The sequence below is a fragment of the Lissotriton vulgaris genome, chromosome 8 (assembly GCF_964263255.1).
Source record: "Lissotriton vulgaris chromosome 8, aLisVul1.2, whole genome shotgun sequence".
Classification (NCBI taxonomy): domain Eukaryota; kingdom Metazoa; phylum Chordata; class Amphibia; order Caudata; family Salamandridae; genus Lissotriton; species Lissotriton vulgaris.
In genome coordinates, this window is record NC_141696.1 from 286012559 (window position 1) to 286036370 (window position 23812).

The 23812-nt window shown below is 45.6% G+C and overlaps 1 protein-coding gene across 3 annotated transcripts in view; it reads left to right on the top strand.

Annotated features, from left to right (window-relative positions):
* The window catches only part of SAMSN1 (SAM domain, SH3 domain and nuclear localization signals 1), a 523635-nt gene that overhangs the window by 275894 nt on the left and 223929 nt on the right, over nt 1–23812 (top strand). Inside the window, exon 1 of one of the 3 annotated variants that reach the window (XM_086934055.1) lies at nt 15812–15966. The exons of the other annotated variants lie outside the window; for them this stretch is intronic. Coding sequence (XP_086790181.1) covers nt 15910–15966 — 57 coding nt within the window. The 5' untranslated portion in view covers nt 15812–15909. Of the gene's footprint in view, nt 1–15811; nt 15967–23812 lie in introns of those variants that run through there. 3 annotated transcript variants of the gene reach the window in all.

The following is a 23812-nucleotide window of genomic DNA, read 5'->3' on the forward strand; positions in this document are numbered from 1 at the left end:
AGTAGGTGCGTTTGATACAGAGAAAAGCGGCTAAACTATGAGAGTCATAACAGACTGCTGCTAAAAAGTATGACAGGGGCACAGGGTAATGCCCAACAATTACAAGTCCCGCACAGAGCGCATCACAACATGGGCGTCCGCAGGGGAGGGCAAGGGGGGACACTTGCCCCCCCCCCCCTGGAACACCGGTCCGTCACTATTGACAGCCCCCACAGTGGTGTTTGTCTGCAGGGCCGTCAATTCTAAAGGCGTGAGAAAGGGCTTGCAATGACGGTCCTGCTTGATGAGCGGGAAAACTGCTGCTGATGGGCAAGAGAGAAGGTCCGGGCCTGGCTGCTCCCACAGCTTGAAGCAGAGGCGCACCTAGAGTCAAATTTCAGGGAGGGGGGCACATTTTTCAAGCTAAGGAAGAGTGGAGCTGCAGCCAGGGGCCCTAGGAAGGGGTGAAAACCATCAAAGCCTCATTAACGCCGGCACCGAATTACACAATTCGCCCAGAGATGCAATGGGTGTGTCTGCCTGTTTTTTGCGAGATCAATTGGAAAGTCCTTCTGTGCACTCGTGATTTATTCGTACTCAAGCTATTTTCCTTTCTTTTGTTGGTGCTACTACATCCTGGTACCTACTCTTTAGGTGCCCTTTCGTATACCATATCGTGTGTGGTGCAGACACTTCTGTTCCGATGGATGTGTGCACTTTTCAGCGAACATTAAAGTTCATCAATTTCTTTTTTATGGTAACAATCGGTTTTAACTCTTTTTCAGTTGTCAACAAAATATTTTAATGCATATTTTGGTTTCCATTGTTAACTGTTGTTATACGTTTTTTAATATATCAATTATTTCTTAAAATAAAATAATGGATATATTAAAAAACAGCTAACAATGGAAACCAAAATATGAATTAAAATATTTTGTTGACAACTGAAAAAGAGTTAAAACTGAACAGAAGTGTCTGCACCACACACGATATGCCTGTTTTTTGCCCCATAAGCACTAGTATTACAGAAGGGTCTGCATATGAGATGGATTAAAGAGTTTACGCTTTGAGCTCCAACGGGGCAGTCCCTCATGTTCATTGCAGTATCGAGTGTAGCCCCTGGACCACTGTCTGTACTCACTGTCACCTGCCATGATTCACGAAGGGAAAGCTGTCCCACAGAGACAACTTTTCTTTTCTGAATCATGTACCAACTGCAGCTCAGTGTTGGTATCAGATCAACGGTTTGCGACTGCCATTGCATTTGAAAACCATTGATATATGTCATTGTAAATTGCAATTTGAAGATAGCACTCTTTCCACTGCCCCTCCAAATTCCAATATGAAGTAAGATGCAGAACTCCTTTTGTCAATCATGAAGATTATACACAACTCTAAAAAGGGGTTTTGCAGTAGCAACCACTGTGATGCTGCAAATTGTAAGCTTTATGACCACAACATCCTTTTGTATTTGAGGGCCCTAGATAATTAGATGAAGCAGGATGTGCAGTGAAATGAATGATGTTACAAATGAGTAGTGCCTTTAATGCTCTGGAAATGCTAGGATCTCCAATCTACCTCTCTACCTCTCTCTACCTATCTCTCTACCTCTCTCTCTCTCTACCTCTCTCTCTCTACCTTTCTCTCTACCTCTCTCTCTCTACCTCTCTCTCTACCTCTCTACCTCTCTCTCTCTCTCTACCTCTCCCTCTCTATCTCTCTCTCTCTCTACCTCTCTCTCTCCACCTCTCTCTCTCTACCTCTACCTCTCTCTACCTCTCTCTCTAACTCTCTCTCTCTACCTCTCTCTCTACCTCTCTCTCTACGTCTCTCTCTCTCTATGTCTCTCTTTACCTCTACCTCTACCTACCTCTCTACACCTCTCTCTACACCTCTCTACCTCTCGCTATCTCTCTCTCTCTCTCTCTACCTCTGTCTCTCTCTACCTCTCTCTCTCTACCTCTACCTCTCTCTCTACCTCTCTCTACCGCTCTCTCTCTACCTCTCCCTCTCTATCTCTCTCTCTTTACCTCTCTCTCTACCTCTCTCTCTCTACCTCTCTCTCTCCACCCCTCTCTCTCTCTACCTGTCTACCACTACCTCTCTACCTCTACCTCTCTCTACCTCTCTCTCTACCTCTCTCTCTCTATCTCTCCCTCTCCCTCTCTCTACCCCTACCTCTCTCTCTCTCTACCGCTACCTCTCTCTACCTCTACCTCTCTCTCTCTACCTCTCTCTCTCTACCTCTCTCTACCTCTACCTCTCTCTCTACCTCTCGCTCTACCTCTCTCTCTACCTCTCTCTCCCTACCTCTCTCTCTCCCTACCTCTACCTCTCTCTCCCTACCTATACCTCTCTCTCTCTACTTCTCTCTACTTATCTCTCTCTACCTCTCTCTCTCTCTCTACCACTCTCTCTCTCTCTCTCTCTCTCTCTCTCGCTCGATCTCTACCTCTCTCTCTCTCTCTACTGCTCTTTCTCTACCTCTACCTCTCTCTCTACCTCTATCTACCTCTCTCTCTCTCTACCCCTCTCTCTCTACCTCTCTACCTCTACCTCTCTCTCTCTCTCTCTACATCTCTCTCTACCTCTCTCTCTCTCCCTACCTCTACCTCTACCTCTCTCACTCTACCTCTCTCCCTCTACTTCTCTCTCTACCGCTCTCTCTAACTCTCTCTCTACCTCTCTACCCCTCTCTACTTCTCTCTCTACCTCTCTCTCTTCCTCTCCCTCTCTACCCCTCTCTCTCTACCTCTCTCTCTCTCTACCTCTCTCTCTCTCCCTCTCCACCTCTCCCTCGACCACTCTCTCTCTACCTCTACCTCTACCTCTCCCTCTACCTCTACCTCTACCTCTCTCCCTCTCTCCCTCTACCTCTCTCTCTCCCTACCTCTGCCTCTCTCTCTACCTCTATTACACTACCTCTCTCTCTCTACCACTTTCTCTCCCTCGCTCTACCTGTGCGTCTCTCTCTACCTCTCGCTCTCTCTCTCTACTGCTCTCTCTCTCTCTACCTCTCTCTCTCTCTACCTCTCTCTCTCTACCCCTCTTTCTCTCTCTACCTCTACCTCTCTCTCTACCTCTCTCTCTCTCTCTCCCTACCTTTACCTCTGCCTCTCTCTCTACCTCTCTCTCAACCTCTCTCAATTCACCTCTCTCTCTACCTCTCCCTCTCTACCTCTCTCTTTACCTCTCACTCTACCTCTTTATCTCTACCTCTACCTCTCTCTCTACCTCTCTCCCTCTACCTCTCTCTCTCTCTCTCTACCTCTCCCTCTATCTCTATACCTCTCTCTACCTTTACACCTCTACCTCTCTCTCTACCTCTCTCTCTCTCTCCCTACCTCTACCTGTACCTCTTTCTACCTCTTTCTACCTCTCTCTCTCTACCTCTCTCTCTACTTCTCTCTACCTCTGTCTCTCTACCTCTCTACACCTCTCTCTCTCTACCTCTCTCTACCTCTCTACACCTGTCTACCTCTCAACCAGTTGAATTCCGGGAAGCCCAAACCATCAGTATTTCAAATCTGCGCATGAAACGTGGGTAGGATGAGCCGTGCAGCTCAGAAAGGGATGTTCTTTTTACATCATTTGTATTTATTAGAATTGGGAAGCAGGAGAGCAGTCTCACAGTTGAGATAGGGATTAACATACACTGGTGACAGCTTTTGAATTGGCTTTAAAACCATTCAAAGATGGCTGCAGCATCTACGTGGGATGTGGTGGACTAAGTGGCAGCCGGAGCCATATAGCACTGCTTGTCATTTAAAAAAAACACAGCATTGACATACCCAATAGGTCTCCCCTTTGGGACCTTATAAGTGTTTCGTTGTTTAGTGCAATATCCTTGGTGCAACAACTTCAAGTGTTGCATGGCTAAACACTTATAAGGTCCCAAAGGCGAGACCTATTGGCTATGCCAATGCTTGGTTGTTTTTTCCTCTGTTTCATTGTGGTTGCCAGGTAATCTGCTGTGAAGCCTCACATGATTTGTCTCCCACCCCATGGGTTTCTTTGTTTATTTTAGCTCTTTATCTTATTAGATTTTTTTATTTGTTTATTTAATACTTGTGCTCAATCATGTCGGAGGATGGTGATGAAGTAAAAATGTTGCCCCCCCCCCTGGAAAAATTTCTGCGGACGCCCATGCATCACAAATGCTTTGTACTTGATACTGAGGAAGCTTCACATTTATGAGTGCCGAAACAGACCACATCTAAAAAGCAGCTACGAGGCACATAGACATGCCCAGTAAGAATTTACACCGTTCCTGTACGCATTTTACAAGGTTCGTGATCATTAGAGCCCACTCATAACTTTACGGGAGGTGCCCATGCATGTGGGCTCGCATATTTGTGTTTATTCATTAGAAGAGCAGTACTTCTGCCCATGCAATCGATTACAGGTCGAAAGGAGCATTTGCCTCGCGCAATACAGTGTGAGAAACACCCCAATCATAACTGTATATACTGCTCATGTTTATTCTAAATCACATACATGACCCATAGAAGGTTCCAGAACCGTAAAGTTCACGCTTCAGAATCGTTCTACCACATAGTAACCAAGCACTTTACTGGTTCTCTCAGAACTGTACAAATATTTTTATCTTACTTTTATGGAGAATATCCATCCTTTATATACAACTGTAAAGAAAATTGCTGTGTGAATTGGAATGACTGTTAATACTTTTTAATTTGCGAGACACACAGGTGCCTGTAGTGTACTATTGTTATTGTGCCAGTGCTAAGTTGGCAATCACTTTTTGGCATGAAGTTCTAGCACACATTTCACTGCTTTCCTAGCACCCTGCATTTCATTTCTTCTGTTAATCTAGTACCTTAGCACTTGACTATCTAGTAACTTTATCTTCTTTAGACATCTAGAATTCCAGCATTGGGATCTATACAAATTCATGTACAAGGTAATATTAATTACACTTGTTCACGATGACTTCAAAATATGTTCTTCACCAATCACGAGGTGATACTCTCTTGGGTGAAACACTATCCCATTCCTGTTATTCATTAAGTATTTTCCAACATCTGTTACATAATGGCTTTATTTTTTTGTTCTTTTTGTTTATTATCTCATGGCCTTGAAAAATCCTAGGCTTGCATGCCTACACAGGTTGACTCTAAGAGCTAGTCAGCTGCTCTCCTGATAAGTGTCTCAGGGGCAGAAAAGACTCCAACCATCTTGAACCCAGCACCTAGAATCTGTCTGCTGTGAGTCTTGCCCCCCAAGTGGTGCCACCCAAAACCTGGACCCTTGGAAGTGGACCTGACGGTGCTCTGCCAGCCCAGCTCTGGTCCCCTGAGTAGAACCACCGTAGTGCGATGCAACCTCCACACCAAGCCTTGCATAGCAGCCAGCAGCCTGTTCAGAACCACTATTGCACGATTAATTCCCAACGCATCTCAAGACCCTCATCGACAGCATCCTCAATGACGACGCAGGACTTCATTTTGCAACATGGCTGCTTCTTCTGAACCACTGGTGCATGATGCATCTTTGATGCAGGACTTTGCATCGCAAGCTCCTCATCGACAGCATCCTCAGTGACAATGCAGGACTCTGTGTCATAGCCTTGCAGCTCCTTGGAACCACCACTGTGTAACACATTTTCAGCGCGGGATACTGCAATACACTGCAACCAGGATTCTTGGTACTACTAAATCAGTTTTTGTCATTTGGCTCTCAAATTCTCTATTAATTTTCAATCTATTTTTCTAAATGGGTGTGGGAGTTTCCTTGTGTTGTGTTTCCACTTTATTACTGTTTAAAGTGTTGCATATATACTGTTTTGTAGCATTCTACCAGAGGGTTAAGCACAGGTTAATTTGGGGGCTGCTGTGTTTCACCCTGACAGATATCTTTGTTGGAGCTTGAGTAGGGTTTCACCCTCTCAACAAGTAACCTAGTTTCCAACAGGTGGTTTAAAAGATTTGATTTCTTGGAAACAGTACCCTGCCCATGTCCTATAGCACCAGCAGGATGGATTTCATTTTGGGGAAGTGGTATCGGCTACGTGAATATATATTTTATTAATACCACAGAATGGGGGCGTGGCTAGCCAGCCATGATGGCGGTCGGCTGCTGCTAGAGCTCCGGGTCCGCCCGGGGGATAAATCCTGATAAATCATGACTGCGAGAACCCTGCAGACAGCGGAGGCAAGGGTAACATCACCGGAGCCCAGCCATAACCTGGAGACCCGAAGACGGGGCCGGAAAAGACTCATATATACCCTCGGAGGAGGTTTGGGCCTGATGCAGAGCGGACAGCCCGCAGCCCGCAGCCGGGAGCTGGAGTGAGTGCAACGCCCGTAACGACTCGGACACACAGCACTGGAAGTGCCCGGGCCGGACATCTAGGGGTTTGCAGTGACGCTTAATCGGACTGGGAGTACGCGAGGAGGCGTCCCCCTACGGCACACTGTGTGGAGGCGGAGATTGAGTTATCAGTGGAGGCGAGGAAGAGAAGCTCCGGACACTTGATCCCCGCCATGAGGGCTGGGCCCGGCCGGGCCCACTGAGACCGCGAGACACTGGAAGAACACATTGCTGCCGACCGGGGACAAGTAGCAGGCGGCTAGTAGAGACGGAGAAGCACAGAAATCCTTGGAGATCCCTTGGGAGACATTAATACAGACCGACATGGTGCACAAGGGGGCCAAAACGGCGGAGGGACAAGGAGACCCAACGGCCGGGCGTACTGTGGGGCCTGTCTCTGAACCGGGTCAGGACAGCGAGCAACAAATGGATAAGCTGGATTTAATTCTATCGAAAATACGGGATTCGAGAATGGCGCTAGAGCAACAGATGGGAGCCCTTACCATGAACTTATTGTTGTGAAAAGCAGACCACAGTAAACTGGCGGATAAGGTGAAGGATCAGGGACTTGCTATCACTGAACTCACACCGACGGTGACGGACAACTCTGTCTCTATCCAACAATTGCAGCAGCAGATCACCTCCCTCATGGAACGAGTGGAGGACGCGGAAGGCCGAAACCGCCGAAATAACATCCGCGTCATAGGCCATGCAGCGGACGTTATGGAACAATGTTTCAGGGACCATGTTACGATGGAAGGCCTATCGCAGCCGCGGTCCGTGGAGGGAGTTCCGGTGGGGCAGGCAGGCGGGACGGGGGAGGGGCAGGCAGGCGGGACGGGGGAGGGGCAGGGTGGGGGGTGATAAACACCGGAATATGGATGATTGCAGGTAAGTAACCAATTAAATTAATAAAACGAATTTCGTTCTGTGCCCTGCATCGCATTTTGAAATGCAGGGCACAGAACGAAATTCTTTTTTTAATTTAATTGGTTACTTACCTGCAATCATACATATTCCGGAGTTTATCACCCCCCACCCTGCCCCTCCCCCACCCCGCCTGCCTGCCCCACCGGAACTCCCTCCACGGACACATTTCTGTGTGGAACGGGCACATAGGATCCCGACCGGCCAACCCAGGCCAGGCCGCCCTCCCCGTCCTCTCATTGTGCGAGACCGGGACATGCTGCTGCAGAAAGCCAGAGAGAAATCCATCATATAGTTCGAAAACCAAAGGGTGTCCCTATATTCGGACTACACCAATGTAGTCCAGAAACAGCGCTCTTCATACATAGAGGTGAAGAGGAAACTGCAGAAAGCCAAGCTGAAGTACGCACTTCTCTTCCCCGCCCGCCTCAAGATCGTACATGGCAGGAATATGCACTTCTTCGAGAGCACGTCCGATGCTGAAGAATGGCTGAAGGTGATGGGCATAGACGGAAGTCAGGTTGCTACTCAAGAGACAACCGACGGCGGCTCGAGGAGAAGCTTGGGGCATGAAGATTTTAGATCCCCAAGACCGAGAAGGGAGTCGAGACGACACGGCCCGTCATGAGCCCAACAGAAGGAAGCCCAACTGGGTGCCCTGGCGATGGTGGGCACGTTCCGGGAGGACTCGGAGAAGATTGTAACAGACTCGGAGGACAGCACAGTCCACTCGGACTTGGACCACAGCGTGGTCCTGTTCCCTACCGTCACACCACGAGCAGTGGATGATATGTTAGACAATTGAGCACGAAGACGGCTCATACTCGGAGCGAACTGCCTACAACATAGTATATGGTATCCTTTTACAATATAATAATTGTTTATGGCTTTATTACATTGTCATGTGTAAGAATAGATGCAAGACCTGAGATATGTATCTAATGTTTATCCACACTGTGACACTCCGAGGTTTCTTTACCCTGCTGGGCTGAAGTACAGGGGAGGCGACCCCTGTTTGAGAACAGCCTCAGTGGGTCGAACAGTATGTCCCGTGCGATTATCTGCAGTCAGAGATTGGAAGCATATTTTTGCTGACAATGCCCCCGGGACGGTACACCGTTGAGCCAGCGGTACCCAGTGCGAAAGACAAGATGACCGAATTAGTGCTTGGCCACCCCCTCAATGGCGTATGCACTGGTGTTTGGAAGTATATGTTAGTTGTTCTTATGTCCGGCCCAGCATTGTTGCCCTGCTGCGCCAAGTTTGTTTGGTTCTTGAAGGGGAATTTAGAGTATGGGGTCTCTTGGTCATTAGCTAAAACGGGTCATGCTCTAGTTATAGTGCCACTCCTGTTCCCACCGACAGATGGCTATGGCTGACACTGTAGGATCCTATGGATCTACAACTTGGAATGTGCGCGGACTTGGGGCAATACAAAAACGACACCGGATCCACTCCTTTCTGCTTAGACCGCACACACAGGTCGCCTTCCTAAGGGAATCCCACCATACACTGTCGGAAGCTCAGAAATTGAGGACGAAATGGAGGGGCACTATTTATTCTACAACATACTCAGCCTTTTCTAGGGGGGCGACTATTTGGATCAGACAGAGGACACCATTTGAGGAAATAGAGAGAAAGGTAGACGACCAGGGCAGATATATTTTAGTGAAGGGTACCTTAGATGGGGCGCTAATAGTACTTGGTTGTATATATGCCCCGAATTTTGATCAGGATAAGTTTTTAAACTCGGTGGGTCTGGCACTTTCAGGCTGGGCTGGCATCCCCTGGGTCCTAGGCGGCGACTGGAACATGGTACTGGACCCAGGCCTAGACAGATCACATCCCCCCTTCAGGCGGCTGGAGTATTGCGGTTGACTGAGGTATTCCTGGCATGGGCAGAGGGTTGGGGACTGATAGATGTATGGCGTGAGTTGAACCCGACTCTTAAGGAATATTCCTATTACTCCCCATTACACAACCTGCATGCTAGGATTGACCGATTCATGTGTTCAGGGCCATTGGCTTCCAGAATAGGACACCCAGAGTATCTGGCTAAAACCTTCTCCGATCACAGAACCCTATCGTTCGGCCTCCAATGGGGCAGGGTTCCGACCCCAGTACCTACTTGGAGATTAAACCCACTTCTATTAGAGGAGGGTCCTTTCCGGGCAACATTGTCCGATACTCTGACTAACTACTTTGAAGAAAATTGGGACTCTGCGACCTCTAATTTGGTGGTATGGGATGCTATGAAGGTTGTAGTGAGAGGGGCAGCCATAGGCCAGCTGGTGGGAGCCAGGCAGGAAATCCACAAAAAATTATGTGCGGTAGAAGACCGCTTGAAGGTGCTCGAAAGAGAAGCGAGTATAGATCCCAGGAAGAGAGAGGAGTTGCAGACTATGAACATAGATCATGCTGACGTACTGCAAACACTGAGAACTATTGATCACAAGGAATATTTGTGCCGCCAGCATACTGAAGCGATAGGTCTCGCGCCCTGCTGGCCCGCCTAGTACGGGATCGGCCAGACCCCCCGGTGATCACCCAGATACATGACATGTCGGGAAACCTGGTCCGCACGCAATCTGGGGTCAATAAAGCGTTCCATGATCACCTGAGAGCACTGTATGCTCCCCTTGAGCGGGAGGACCCAGACAGACTGTCCGGGTTTTTACATGATCTTCCATTTCCGGTCCTGACGGATGATGTCCGAAAGGAATTGGAAGGGCCCAAAACACAGCATGAGATACGAGCCGCTATCAAATCCCTCAACCGAAATAAAACACCAGGCATAGATGGACTCCCATTGGAGTTCTACACAACTTATTCAGATACCCTAGTACCTGTCCTGGACAAGATATACAGGACGGCATTTGAAGAGGGACACTTACCTATATCGAAGATGCAGGCTTTGGTTATATCCATACCCAAGCCCGGCAGAGATACTCTAGAAATGACGAATTATAGACCACTATCAATTCTATCTACAGAGTATAAGAGACTTAGTAAAGCCATCGCCTTAAGAATACAATCCCATCTCCCTACCCTCATACACCAGGATCAGTGTGGGTTTCTATCGGGACGAAGTACGTCCCTGAACACGAGGAGGCTGCATGCACTTATGACAACCACACCACGGGATTACCCCCGGGCGGGTTGCATAGCACCGGATCTAAAACAGGCGTTTGACTCTCTGTCCTGGACATTTATGTTCGAAGCCCTAAAACGATTTGGCTTCCCGGAATCCTTATTAAAATGGATCAGACAGTTATATACGGATCCTTCGGCTAGGGCGCACACAGGCCGGCATGTTTCGGATAGCTATGCGGTGCTCAGGGGCACCCGTCAGGGATGTCCCCTGTACCCGCTTTTATTAGTCCTAGCCCTGGAGCCCCTAGCTATAGCTTTACGTGCCCGCGGGGACCAGATGGGCATCCCAATCAGAGGTGTGCATAATCTGATATCAATCTATGCAGATGATATCTTATTATATTTTAGAGACCTAGAAGCAGATCACACTGCCCTTTACGATATTTTCTGCCGATTTGAAGAGATATCGGGATTGGCTATCAACCCAGAAAAATCGACTGGCTTCTTCTTTAGGGATATTTAACAACAAGGGGTGGTGAAGGACAGAGTTTCTGAATTAAGCAGAATACTCTCACCCAGTCAAGAGATCAGGGCTAGATCCAACACCGTTTTTTAGCTCACTGCACCATCCCAGTTCAGAACCTGGCTATATGCAAATTAGTCTGTTCCTGTCCCAGTGCATGATGGGAACAGGGCAAACCAAACTACCAAGCCAATTCTTAAACTGGGAAGGAAACAAGCTTCCGGGGACCGGTTTCTGGCATTTCAGCCGTCGTCGGCCCGGTTTGCTTGAATCCTGATGGTGCAATGAGCAAGGGACTCACATCTGAGTATACCCTTCCACGCTTAGGGTGGACAAAATATTTAACAACCATTTTCTGAATCGTTTTTGGCCACTATAGGTGTGGCAGGGTATACTCAGACATGAGTCCCTTTCTCACTGCACCATCAGGATTCAAGCAAGCCGGGCCGAAGAAGGCTGAAATGCCAGAAACCGGTCCCCGTTAGCTTGTCTCCTTTCTGGTGAAGAATTGGCTTGGTAGTTTAGTCTGCCCTGTTCCCATGATGCACTGGGCCAGGGACAGGCTGATTTGCATATAGCCAGGTTCTGAGCTGGGATGGTGCAGTGAGATAAATAACAGTGATGGATCAAGCTCTGATCTTTGGACTGGGTAAGAGTGGTCTGCTTAATTCAGACACTCTGTTCATCACCACCCCATTTTCTGAATCGTTCTTCTTTAGGGAGGCACTGTGTCCCACATCCATTAACTTTGGGATGCATTTGATCCCAGTGGCCCAGACCACGTTCAAATACCTGGGGATACAGGTGTATAGATCGCCGGGGGATCAGCTAGATGGTAATATCAGGTGAGCCGTCACGCGACTTCGCAGCAGTGTAGGATTCTGGACTTCCTTGCCTCCGTCCGTCATGGGCAGAATAGCGATTTCTAAGATGGTCATGCTCCCCCGCCTACTGTACTATTTTGTAAACCTACCTGTGATTATCCCCCAACATGAGTTTAATACGCTCAACACTCTCTTGATTAGTCTTATTTTGGGGGTTGGCAGAAGGCGAATTAGCCTACGGAAACTCCAACTGGGGACCAGACTGGGGAGCCGGGGTGTCCCGGATTTCCGAGGATATTATTATGCGAGCTAACTCCAGTGGATTTTGCACTGGTCGGCCGGCAGGAATCTCCACGAGATTGACTAACTACACGCCAGAACGGCTAGAACGAAGAGAGTTACACTCCTTGTTGTTACCGAGGAGTTGCATCCCCCCGGATTGTCATCCTCTTTTACGCACAGCCCTGCTCTGCTGGAAGAGAACCCTGTCATACACCTCATCGACAACACCATATGCAGCGAACATCCCCATACGAGGTGTCCCAACGCCATAGGGTAGGCTTATGCGGCACGCACTGCGTCCCTGGACGGAGGCTGGGATAGAAGACATGGGTGCCTTTTTTGGAGATGGCAATCTGTTGGACCATGACTCCTTCCTACAGGCCACGGGCGCTCCCCCTGAATTTGATCTATTATATGCCACAGTGGCACATTATATCCGAAACACCTGGGCACCACAACGACTCCAACCCGCGCAACACGAATTGGTCCATCTATTATATTACATGGGAGCCGGGGGTCACCTGGTGCGATGGTTATACACGGGTATCAGGGCACACGCAGCAATCCCGCTCAACACACTTAGGGACACCTGATGCATCAAGGCAGCTAGGAGCATTGACGGCCACAGCCTCATGATGCATTATGCATCAAGGCAGCTAGGAGCATTGACGGCCACAGCCTCATTACGATGAGAACGGCGCGCTGAGTTTTTGAATACCAGGAGTGAACTCTGATACGGCAACTGACACAAGGATGTCCATTCATCAATAAGGAATAGTGTCCAAAATACACAGGAGCACGCCCAGGCCCTCCTTTAGGCGGTACAGATGACGACCGTCTATTGATGCTCTCCATTTTACTGTCCTGATGAAGACCCCAACATGAGGCAATAATAACCCTTTAGCGTACATGGGGGCGAAACGTAGACTACGCCATCTGAACACACCATAGGATACAAAGGAATATATTGATTTAACCTATGTGTCATGTAATTTCGGAACCTCTTGTTCATTTCGATTGTAAAGGCGTGCTTTGATTTTAACGTGATGTCCTCAAAAAGTCATCCCACCTTTACCCGGTCCCTCACAACTTTTGCACTTCCCTTCCCCCCCTCACTGAGAGCACTCCGAATGTAATGATCTTGCAATTACATTGAAGTATTGTTTTTGAATATTTGATATACAACTGGTTGATCAACGTACGCAAATACTAATATTGCATAAATAAATGCAATTTTCATTTTGAATACTATGTTTTCTTTAATGATTCTTTTTAAATTGTTGCAAATGAATCTGTGGTGCATGTCTGTATGATATGATACAGAATTGATTTAGCCTATTAGTCACATCGCAACTCGGACCTTTTCTTCTTTGTACTGTTCCATGGACCCAGGTCCTTGAGTTCTAAGGGCCCACCCCTTTATTACTCAGACTGATAAAGAGTGGCAGATTATCCTTGAACATCCCAGACGGGTTTCGCAGAATGTTAAATTTAGATTTATACAGGCGATGATACTACACAGAGCTTATTTGACCCCTAAGAAACTACACAGAATGTTCCCGAACTTTCCCCCTTGTTGTCCACCCTGCGGGGAAGAAGAGGAGGGATTCCTTCACATGGTATGGTCCTGCCCACGCATACGGGGTACTGGGCAGAGATATGCCAGACACTACGAACCACTACCCACTTCCGGTGCCCGAGGAGGCTCTGTACTGCCTAGTGGGGTCCCGTAAACAGTCTAAAACACTGAAGGCTAAATTAAAACTCCTAGACCTGGCACTCCTGTTGGCAGTCAGAGAACTGACAATGAAATGGAAATCGCCCAGACCGCCAAGGACAGCCCTGTGGCAGATGGAATAAATGAAGTGGGGCTGGGCAGAAGGAACAGCTCTTAGAAGGGAGGAGGAACGGGGTCACAGGAAGCATCCTATATCACAGGAATGGGAGGTCATGTTGGTAGCTCTGGGGGAGATAGACCTGATACCATCGCAGGGAGACGGATTACAATAGCTCCACAGTGTACGGGGCTTTGAAGATATGAAATACTAGTGCCCAAGATAGCGCACAGATTGCTTGGACTCATTATAGGTCAGTGTGAGTGTTAGTGATAACCAGTAAGAGACAGTTATTCAAAAGGGCCCTTTGCGACCAGGAGACGGGAGGGAACAGAGAGGGTGGGAAGGGAAGGGCGGGAAAGGGAATTGTTAATGGTATTGATTGTTCTAGATGATAGTGCAGACATATGGCTGATCCTCATTTTGCCGAATATGTGTTATAAGTTTCATGGCAATCAAAGACACTATGCTATGTAATTTGATATACAAAATGCGAAAGAATTTTTCTTTAGAACTGTGATGAACATTTATTGGGGAAGAAAACGGAAAACAGGGGCTGTTGGATACATGTAACATATGCAACTGTTTTACTTATGTCCTGCACAGTTTTGAATAAGGTGTTTTAAAAAAAAATTAATACCATAGGATAGCAAGGGGTAGTTTTGGTCCCTGTGAGAGGTTGGCTAATAAGAGATTTGGCTTAATTAACAATGTTGTTAATTCTTTGACCCCACGTGCCTTGTCATGGGTGCAGGCAACTCTTTTTGGGTCTTTAGATGAAGTGACTAGTATATTTCTTTATTAGCAACCATTTTCCTTGCCCCTCTTCAGTTGTAGCAGGACATGGGTGTCATATGTCTATGTATAGTATTTAGGTCCATATACGGATAGCACTGGGGGCACAGGCAGACAGGGATATTAAAAATGAGGGGCAACCGTTATGATCCCGAGTAACTTCATAGGTGATTATGTTGTTTTGTTAAGATCTGAAACATGCGGAGGCTTTTGCCAGGACAAAAAGTGGACCGTCTGAAAGCGGCTAAGCTACAAATGTCCAGTCAGTTAACACCTAAAAGGGATCCGGATGGTGTGAGAGGACAGGTGACCATGGGCCCGATTCACAGAACTAACTTAAGACAAAATCCTAAACTTTCTACCATTTTGGCATTCACAGAAGGCACTTACTCATTTTGGTATTCACAGAAGGCACTTTCTCATTTCGGTATTCACAGAAGTTAGGAGTCCTAGCTTTAGGACTCCTAAATGCCTTCTGGGAATACCCAAAATCCTAAAGTTAGGATTTTTCTCAGTTTAGGAGTAGTAAAGTTAGGACTCCTAACTTTACTACTCCTAAACTGAGAAAATCTTAACTTTAAGACTTTCGGTATTCACAGGAGGCATTTAGGAGTCCTAAAGTTAGGACTCCTAACTTCTGTGAATACCGAAATGAGAAAGTGCCTTCTGTGAATACCAAAATGAGTAAGTGCCTTCTATGAATGCCAAAATGGTAGAAAGTTTAGGATTTTGTCTTAAGTTAGTTCTGTGAATCGGGACCCATCTATGGAAGAAGAATATGAAACAAGTGCTTTCAGAGGATTGGACATGGTGGTTGTATCCAGTAAAATGAAAACCAAAGACACACGTTTCGAGCAGGCTGCCCTTACAAACCCACAAGAAAACCGGGCACTTAAAGAATCATTTGTTCAGCATGTTTAAAAATAATACTTCCTTCTAAATTAGGCAAACACTAGCTTTCAAAGTATTGCATACGTTTCTTTAAATCTCATTTAATTAGATTGCTAAACTTTTAACCTTATACCAACAACTTATAAAACCAAGCTATGTGTGTGTGTGCGCGCGCGCGCCCGTGTTTTTGTAATGCAGTTGTTTTGCACCGCAGTTGAATTGACGTTCGTTTAGAAGTCGGGGGCACAGGAAGATCAGCAGTTGCTAAACACCGAATTACAGTTTTTGGTGGACGATGTCACATCCTGATAAGAATGCGGAAGGGGTGTTTTTTTCACCCTCTAGCTTCTGCGCGCTCTATGTTGTGCAAGCGCATTCGGATTTTGGTCACGGCTGACAACACCAGGCACTCTGGAAAACGCAAAAAAATATGTTAAAGAGAAAAACGTCCAGTGCTTCAGATAAGGAGAAATGCCAAAAACCAAAGGTAATACGATTATTTCATTAAAGGTTAATATCTTTTGTTCTGGGTCTTGCTCTGTGTTTACTTGGTCAGATAGCTACATTAGCGAATTCATGGGTAAATGTCACCAGTTCCATTACAAACCCCAGAGAGTGATTACGTTTGTAGGGTGCTGGCTGAACCGCTATAACAACTTAGTATAACATAACGACATATATGTGGGAGTAATACGAATGAAGATAATATCTATATAGTAGTTTTATACATGCAATGGAATGAAAACAGTCGACATGTACTGATGCACTTTGTCGTGTGTTTTGTGGTAAACCAGGCATTTTTAAAATGTGACATTGGTGGTGACAGAAATGTTTCTCCAGAAAAGATTTTTCCCCCTCCCACATGAATTACTATTGGACTATAACTAGGTGTACCAGGAATATGCAATTATGCTGCCACCGTGTTTTCCTCATAAATACGGATTTCCCGCATTTGTCACATAATTCATCACCTGCTGCATAATTAGCAGAATTTAACAAGAAATATTGTTCCTAGCTCAAACGGATCTACTCTATTGCTATACATGTTGTGGCACAGTGAAAGGACAGTTACAAACGTTAACTGAGCACATTCCATTTGGAGGTTGCTGCATCTAGGTGCTAAACCGATACTAATGAGGTGAACCCTTTGCTTAGATACTGTTAGCAGGTATAGAAATGATGTACAGATAAGAAGTAATACTACGACGAAATGTGCGAAATTTTAATGCAAAATACTGTCTTTTCTTGAATTATAATTTAGTCCTCCCCGCTACATAACTGCAGAATCCTTGACTATAATGTTGGGACAATTTTGAGGGGAATCAGAAAAGGAGGTGGGAAATAGAAATACTGTAAATCTTTTAGTACGCAGATGTAAAGTTGGTAATCATGCAGTGCCTCTGTGTTAAGCGTGTGGATGGACTCAATTGACCTGGAGGTTTCCAGCTACTGACATATTCTGTAGTCCTTATTCACAAAGATGTTGCTGTGTGTAGATATAACTTCCTCTTGAAGTATTTCTGACTTTCTGCTGAATTCCAGGAGTAAGGATAAACTTCGCCTGGTTTATTCCTGAAATTCGGGAACACTACATGAGCAAGTCACAGCAAAATCTTCATGTATCGCGCCTTCTATGTCGAAGTGAATATAATTATAAGGGGATAGACCACGTAGTGCTCTCACCATTGCACACAATGCTTCACTTGTGGTCTGAATTATGGATTATCATTGTGCATGTTTCAGATAATTTTTTTCGCACAAAATGTATAAAAAACCTTGTTTCTAGATACAATCCTTCTTTGAATCTTCGTTCTGCCTATAAAGCTTTATTGGTTGTCCCGACCTTTAAGAAAAAACGCCTTGGTGGCTGCTGTTTTGACCATCTCGCAGCCACCTTTTGGAATTCTTTACCATTCCCTTTAAGAATGAGCCCAGACCTTCTCACCTTTAGACATTCTCTTAAAACATGGCTTTTTTATCAGGCTTACCTTTGAGTATTTTGTGTGTTATGTTCCTTCCGATAGCGCCATGAAGCCTACGGGCGTACAAGCGCTTAATAAATAAATTTTAACATAACATAACATAACATGGGCTTTCCCTCAGATTCCATTAACTACTACTAATCGATGAAACACATTGAACAGGTGACGTGTTCCCAACATCACTTTATCTAATGATATGATTTGCAATGCACTAACATGTTGGCAAGGCCCCTTGGCAGCGCATGATGGAATGCGGAGGAACTCATAGTAAATCAGCCTTTTAAACTAGTACCGGAATTTAAATCGGAAGTTCGTGTTCATTATGGTCAAGGGTAAGAGATTATGGCTGAGTTTATGCAGGTCCTAAAAAGGAGGAGACTGCTTACATGTCTTTGATTAGATGTGTTTTGGGTAAATTGGGAGGGCTCGCAGGCGAGGGTTTTATCAGAAGCGTAAATTAATTTTATCAGAAATACACATGTATAGAGACATTGAAACAGTTCCCTTTCTCAAAGGAATGTTGCTTAATTTGATTTTCACTGCATTCAAGTGAAGCAGAATAAAAAACATGCATATATTAATGCATACAACAGTGTAAGTAATTAAATACTTGAGGGAAAATGGTGCTTTCACCATATTTTCTTTGTCAAACTTTGACAAAATGTTATCTTACAATGTATATTTTAATGAATACGATCTTATAATCAGTCCATAGATTCATTATCCACCTATAGTCTGACGAGTGCAGGGCATCGCTTAAGTGGATGCGGGTAGGCGTGGCAGGATTGTCCTTTCTTGCCTATTTAGCCACATCCCCTACATTCTAAGGGCTGGGCAATGTATCTGCGACGTCCCATAACTTTATTTACAATAGACTAGAATCTATCAACTTCAAGGAATAATAAGCGTTTTAAGCACATTATACCTTATCAAAATGGAAATGGTAATGGGGAAATCAAGCATGGAATAAAGTTTATGGATGCCTTAGAACAAATTGAAAATTAGATAAGTATCTCCCTGTACAATTCATCAAATCTTTTTCCACTGAACGTTGATTGTACTTTAAAATCTGTTAGGAAAAGTTATTATTGAAAAGAGTTTGCATGTGTTATTTTCCGACAAACAGTTCGAAAATATCTCTATTTTTGGGACAATTTGCCAGATTATCTGCTGCTTTGTTATCTGACATACCCAAACTGAATTTGTGCAGATTGGTAAAACCTTTGGGAACATCTTTGGTAAGTTATAAAAAAATTAAAGTCTGAATGCTTAATATAGCAGTCTATCTAATTTACCAAGGTTGTCAAAATTTGTGTATTAAGATAGTAAAATGTGACCATTAAAATTGTTATGAATGTATTTATGTATACAATATTTCCATAGCGCTAACCTAGCCAAAGGGCAGGAAGACTAAAATCAACAAGTAAGAGGAAAGGAAGCCCAGTTGTGGACGGTTAATGCATTGTGATGTATTATTCTTTGAAGAGGCGAGTCTTCAACTCTTTATTAAAGTGGAACAGCCTTGGGGCCATCCTGATGGATACAGAGATCTTATTCCAGCTCCTGGGTGCATGGATGGAAAAGGTCTATTGTCTATTCTTTTTTACATGTGTAAGTCTGCATTCAGATGGTGCCCTTGAGGTGGGTCTGCTGGGAACCACCAATTTGTCTGCACGATTGTAGTATTGTATTGCATTGTATCATAGACTTGTATAGCGCAGACTGCCACCCTACGGGTATCCTGGTGCTTCGACTTATCAGGTGACACCAGCAAAACAGAAATCCTATTTCCAAAGTAGAAAGCTCGTTTTACTCATTCCTTGGGAAGAGCCAGGTGTTTAAGCTTTTTCTGAACAGAAGTAGAGAATTATATTATCTAATACTCTGGGGCAGATCATTCCAGAGGTGAGAAGCTGCTACTCCAAATGCTCTGCCTCCCATCCTGGTCTTCTTAAATCTGGTAGCAGTTACCAGATTTGCACTAGAAGAACGAAGACTTCTCATGCGGAGATACTGGGCCCAGACCATGTACTGTTTTAAATACTCTGCAGAGAGACTTGAACTGAATTCTGTCCTTAATGGGTAGCCAATGAAGGTCCATTAGAGTCAGCGCAGTTGAGGATCTCCGCTGCCTTTTTAACATCAGTTTTGCTTCTATAGACTGGGCTCTCTGCAATCTCCGTAGCACTGATTGTGGTGCTCCCAGGTACAGAGAATTGCAGTAGTCCAGTTTGCTCAAAATTATGCCCCTTACTACCAGAGGTCTGGTGGCACTAGGCAGTAGTGGACGAATCTTGCGAAATGCTCTTAGCTAGGTGAAGCAGATACTAATTGTTTTATTGGCTTGTGACTCCATTTGGAGGCTGTCATCTATTAAGACCCCTAGGTTACGCACTGTTTTAACTGGAACCAGTAGTTTGTCCTTAGGGATAAGTCTGAACTCCAACGGCAGGTACCCAGACATTTTGGCCGTGGAGCAGTACACAACCTAAGTTTTTCCTCCATTGAATTGAAGGAAGTTTGTCCTAAGCCAGTTGAAGGTCTGTTGCAAGCACTCCTGAAAAGTGTCCATAGTTACTGCTTGATTCCCTTCCAGGGAAAATACCAGTTGGGTGTCATCCGCATAGTTAACCAGATCTATTCCGAAAGACTTGATGATAGGAATCAAAGGGCGCAGGTATATGTTAAATAGAATAGGGCTTATTGCGGAGCCCTGCGGCAACCCATGGCGCACCGAGGTCTTGGTGGATGTGAACAGTGTAATGGACACAGCCTGTTGTCTGCCCGTCAAATAAGATTGCAGCCACTTCAGTGCCCGTCCTTTCACACCTGTGTTCACTAGTCTTTCCAGCAGAATAGAATGGTTCACCGTGTCGAATGCGGCCGACATGTCTAGTAGCACTAGCACCGATGGATTACGATTGTCGGCTCGCATTTTTAGTTTGTCCAGTACGGTCACTAGGGCTGTTTCAGTTCCGTGTCCTGGTCGGAACCCAAACTGATCCGTATCCAGCAGATGATTTTCCTCTCGATATAGGGACAGAGATTTACTAACTGCCTTCTCTAGGATTTTTACCGGGTGTGGCAGGAGAGCGATTGGTCTGAAGTTCATTGGGTTTTTAGGATCGAGAGACAGCTTTTTTAGCAGTGGGGTCACCACTGCCTGCTTCCAAACTTCTGGGACCATTTCTTCCTCCAATGACTGGCAGCAGATCTGCCATAGCCAGGGGAATAATTCTTGCTAAAACGCCTTCCAAATCACGTGTGGAAGAGGGTCCAGAGGGGAACTCGAGGATACACTTTGGGTGAGGCTATTGAATGTGTCCTCGGTGAGAGGTTGAAAACGATAAGAAGGGGTGCTGGATGTGATAGCTTTCTAAATGATGCAACTGTTTTTGAAGATTGTGTTAGTCAGCAAGGGAGCCAATAGAGTTCCATCATTAAGGGGGTGATGTGATCATATTTCTTCAGGCCATGGATGACATGTACTTTACCATGTATGATGCACATAAGGGGTGCCAGTGTGGAGTCTGGGAGACGATGTGGTAGGGCATTACTACCATACAGAAACAATATTACAAATACTTGAACAGCAGTTCTGAAGTCACTTTCTGGAAGAAATGTTTGACTTGAGTTAGAAGAGAGAGATGGTCTTTTTCTTTTGGAAGTGTTCCGTAAGGTGGCAGTTGGTGTCTTGGGTGAATTTAAGTGATTTGACTTTGGTGCGAGTTGGGGATCGAAGCCATTAATGTTTGTGTCAATGAGCAAGGTTTCTACTGCATTGTGCTGTTTCTTGTTATATGCTAAGAATGGGAATTATGTCTTGGTTGTGTTGAGCTTGTGGTAGGTGCTAAACATTCAAGACTCGATGATGTGCAAGCAGTGTTTGAGGTGTTATATGTCTGAAGCAGAGGAGACTTTCAAGTAGAGTTGCGTATCATCGGCATATTGGTGAACCTTGCTGCTGTTCTCTCTTAGAAGATCATCAAGCAGCTCCATGTAAAGGTTGAAGATAATGCTTCATTTCTGCCTGGATTTAAGGTTAACATTGAAGAGAACTAAATACCTCAAGTTTCCCAGTTTCATGTGTGAGTTTTTGATCTACTTTGGTGTTTTTCTTTGAATTCAGGGATTTATAGTCCTGTTGATTCTATTATAACATCAGGACTTCAAATCCCAGATTGCAAAGAACAATCCAGGCTTATATGAACTAGTGACGCATGGAATTTGGAAATTTGGTAGCTTTGCGGTGTATGTGCTGTACAGACCCCACACGCTTTGTTGGTGTCTTGAATCAGCTAAAACAACTACCTGTGTAAATCACAATGAAAATGTTCATTACAGAATCAGTATAGTGAAAATATAGTTATGAAATGCATGTGGATAAATACTGGAGATTGACTGTCACAATAGTGCAATAAACCTGCCTCCAATGGTCTATCTCTCTCTCTCTACAGGCATAAATGTCACTAATTCTTCCCTCTGACCATTCTCATTTCCTACCATACATTGTCTTGTAACCAAATCATTGAACATTTTTAGCAGATTTACAATTATAGTTATAACTAAAGGGCAAACCAGCTTCAAAGTGTGAAGGCTTTTCATTGCAGTGGTAAGTCCATATTGGTCTCATTTGAGACAGTGCATGCTTACAGTTGGATTAGAGCCCACTTATTGTTTACCATTGTTTGGCTTAATTATCAATCTCATTTGCTCGCTCCTGACTAGTTAACCTGTGGGGATTCACATCTTCAGTGTTTTGGCCCTCTTGTTGAGCACAGCCAACATATTTGTGTCCTTTCAATGTTTGCATTATTGGAGCAACTTTTTTATTTGTTGGTGAATTAAATGGTGAGACTCCGGTGATCAGCCGAGTCAGGCGCTGACACACTCTGACCTCACCTCGGCCCTCGGAATAGAGCAGCGGCCATCTTGGGGGTAGGCTACACCTTCTGCGCTCTAGTCTCCAGCGCATAAAAGAGCTGCCGTGGCAAGCGTGATCCCTTGCTGCGTGTTGTGTCCTCCTGAGGAGGAAGCCGGGAGGTTTGCTGTGTGTTGCTATTGTGTATGTACCTCCTGAGAGCGCCAGAATTTTTAACTTTCTTTGCGATACTTATAAAATCAGCATCTTTTTAAAAAAAAAAATGGCATCTTGAAACTGTGTAATGTAAGTGATTTAATACTTACTTAGACAAGCTTTCTTTTAGCATAGGACACTCGTCGGCCCCTTCCCCCGCATTAAATGGTGAGACTCCGGTGATCAGCCGAGTCAGGCGCTGATACACCCTGACCTCACCTTGGCCCTCGGAATAGAGCAGCGGCCATCTTGGGGGTACACCTTCTACGCTCTAGTCTCCAATGCATAAAAGAGATGGGCATGCCTCTGCGCAGCGGACGCAGTCAGCGGACGCGCCGTCTCAGCACCGGAGTCACGCCAGAGTCTAGCCCGTCTGCGCCCGTCAGCGCAGAGGAAATGCCGGGGGCCGGGCAGGCTGCTCATTCAGATTCTCCTGTCCCTGGTAGTCCTTTATATTCCTTTCGTACATTGCTATCCTACAAACCCTCATTTAAATCCTGCCACCATACGTTTCCACCAGAGGGTTTACCGGAGGCCCTTAAGTGCCAATGCATGGGGAAAGAGGATAGTCCCTTCCTCCATATCTCCCGAAATAGGTACTCAAGACCGGGAAACTACAAGCTCCCCCTGCTTAGTAAAGAGACTGGGTTCCTTATTAATACCAGATCCCTAATTAAAAATAATCTTGCCTTCAGGGATTTCATTTCCAATAGAAAACCTCCCTGGGTCTTCATCACGGAGACCTTGGCCGCAGATCACTCTGGGCCAGAACTCCTGGATGTCATTCCGGAGGGGTACTCGCTGTCAAGAATGGACAGAGAAGGGCAAAGGGGGGGGGGGCTGGGTATTTTACACAGAATCTCTATAAGATGTCGAACAGAGCACCTTTCTTCACCACGTGGCTCCTTTCAGGCCCTATACTTTGCGCTTAATCCCTCCCCCACAATCTCCTTCGCTGGGATTCTGATCTATAGGCCTCCTGGCCCCAGGCCATCCTTCTGTCAAAAACTACTTAAGCTGGTGGAACCCTATATTGATAGACCCAACCTCACCATTCTTGGAGATTTTAATTTCCACTTGGAGATTGATGACTCCACAGACACTGCCTCCCTGCTGCACTCACTAACCTCCTGTGGTCTAAAACAGATAGTAGATGGTCCCACACACATAGCCGGACATACCCTGGACGGGGTCTTCACCAACGACCCTAGGGTAGAGATTGGGATCCCCCTTCCTCTGTCTTGGTCAGACCACATGGCCATCCCCTTGGACTT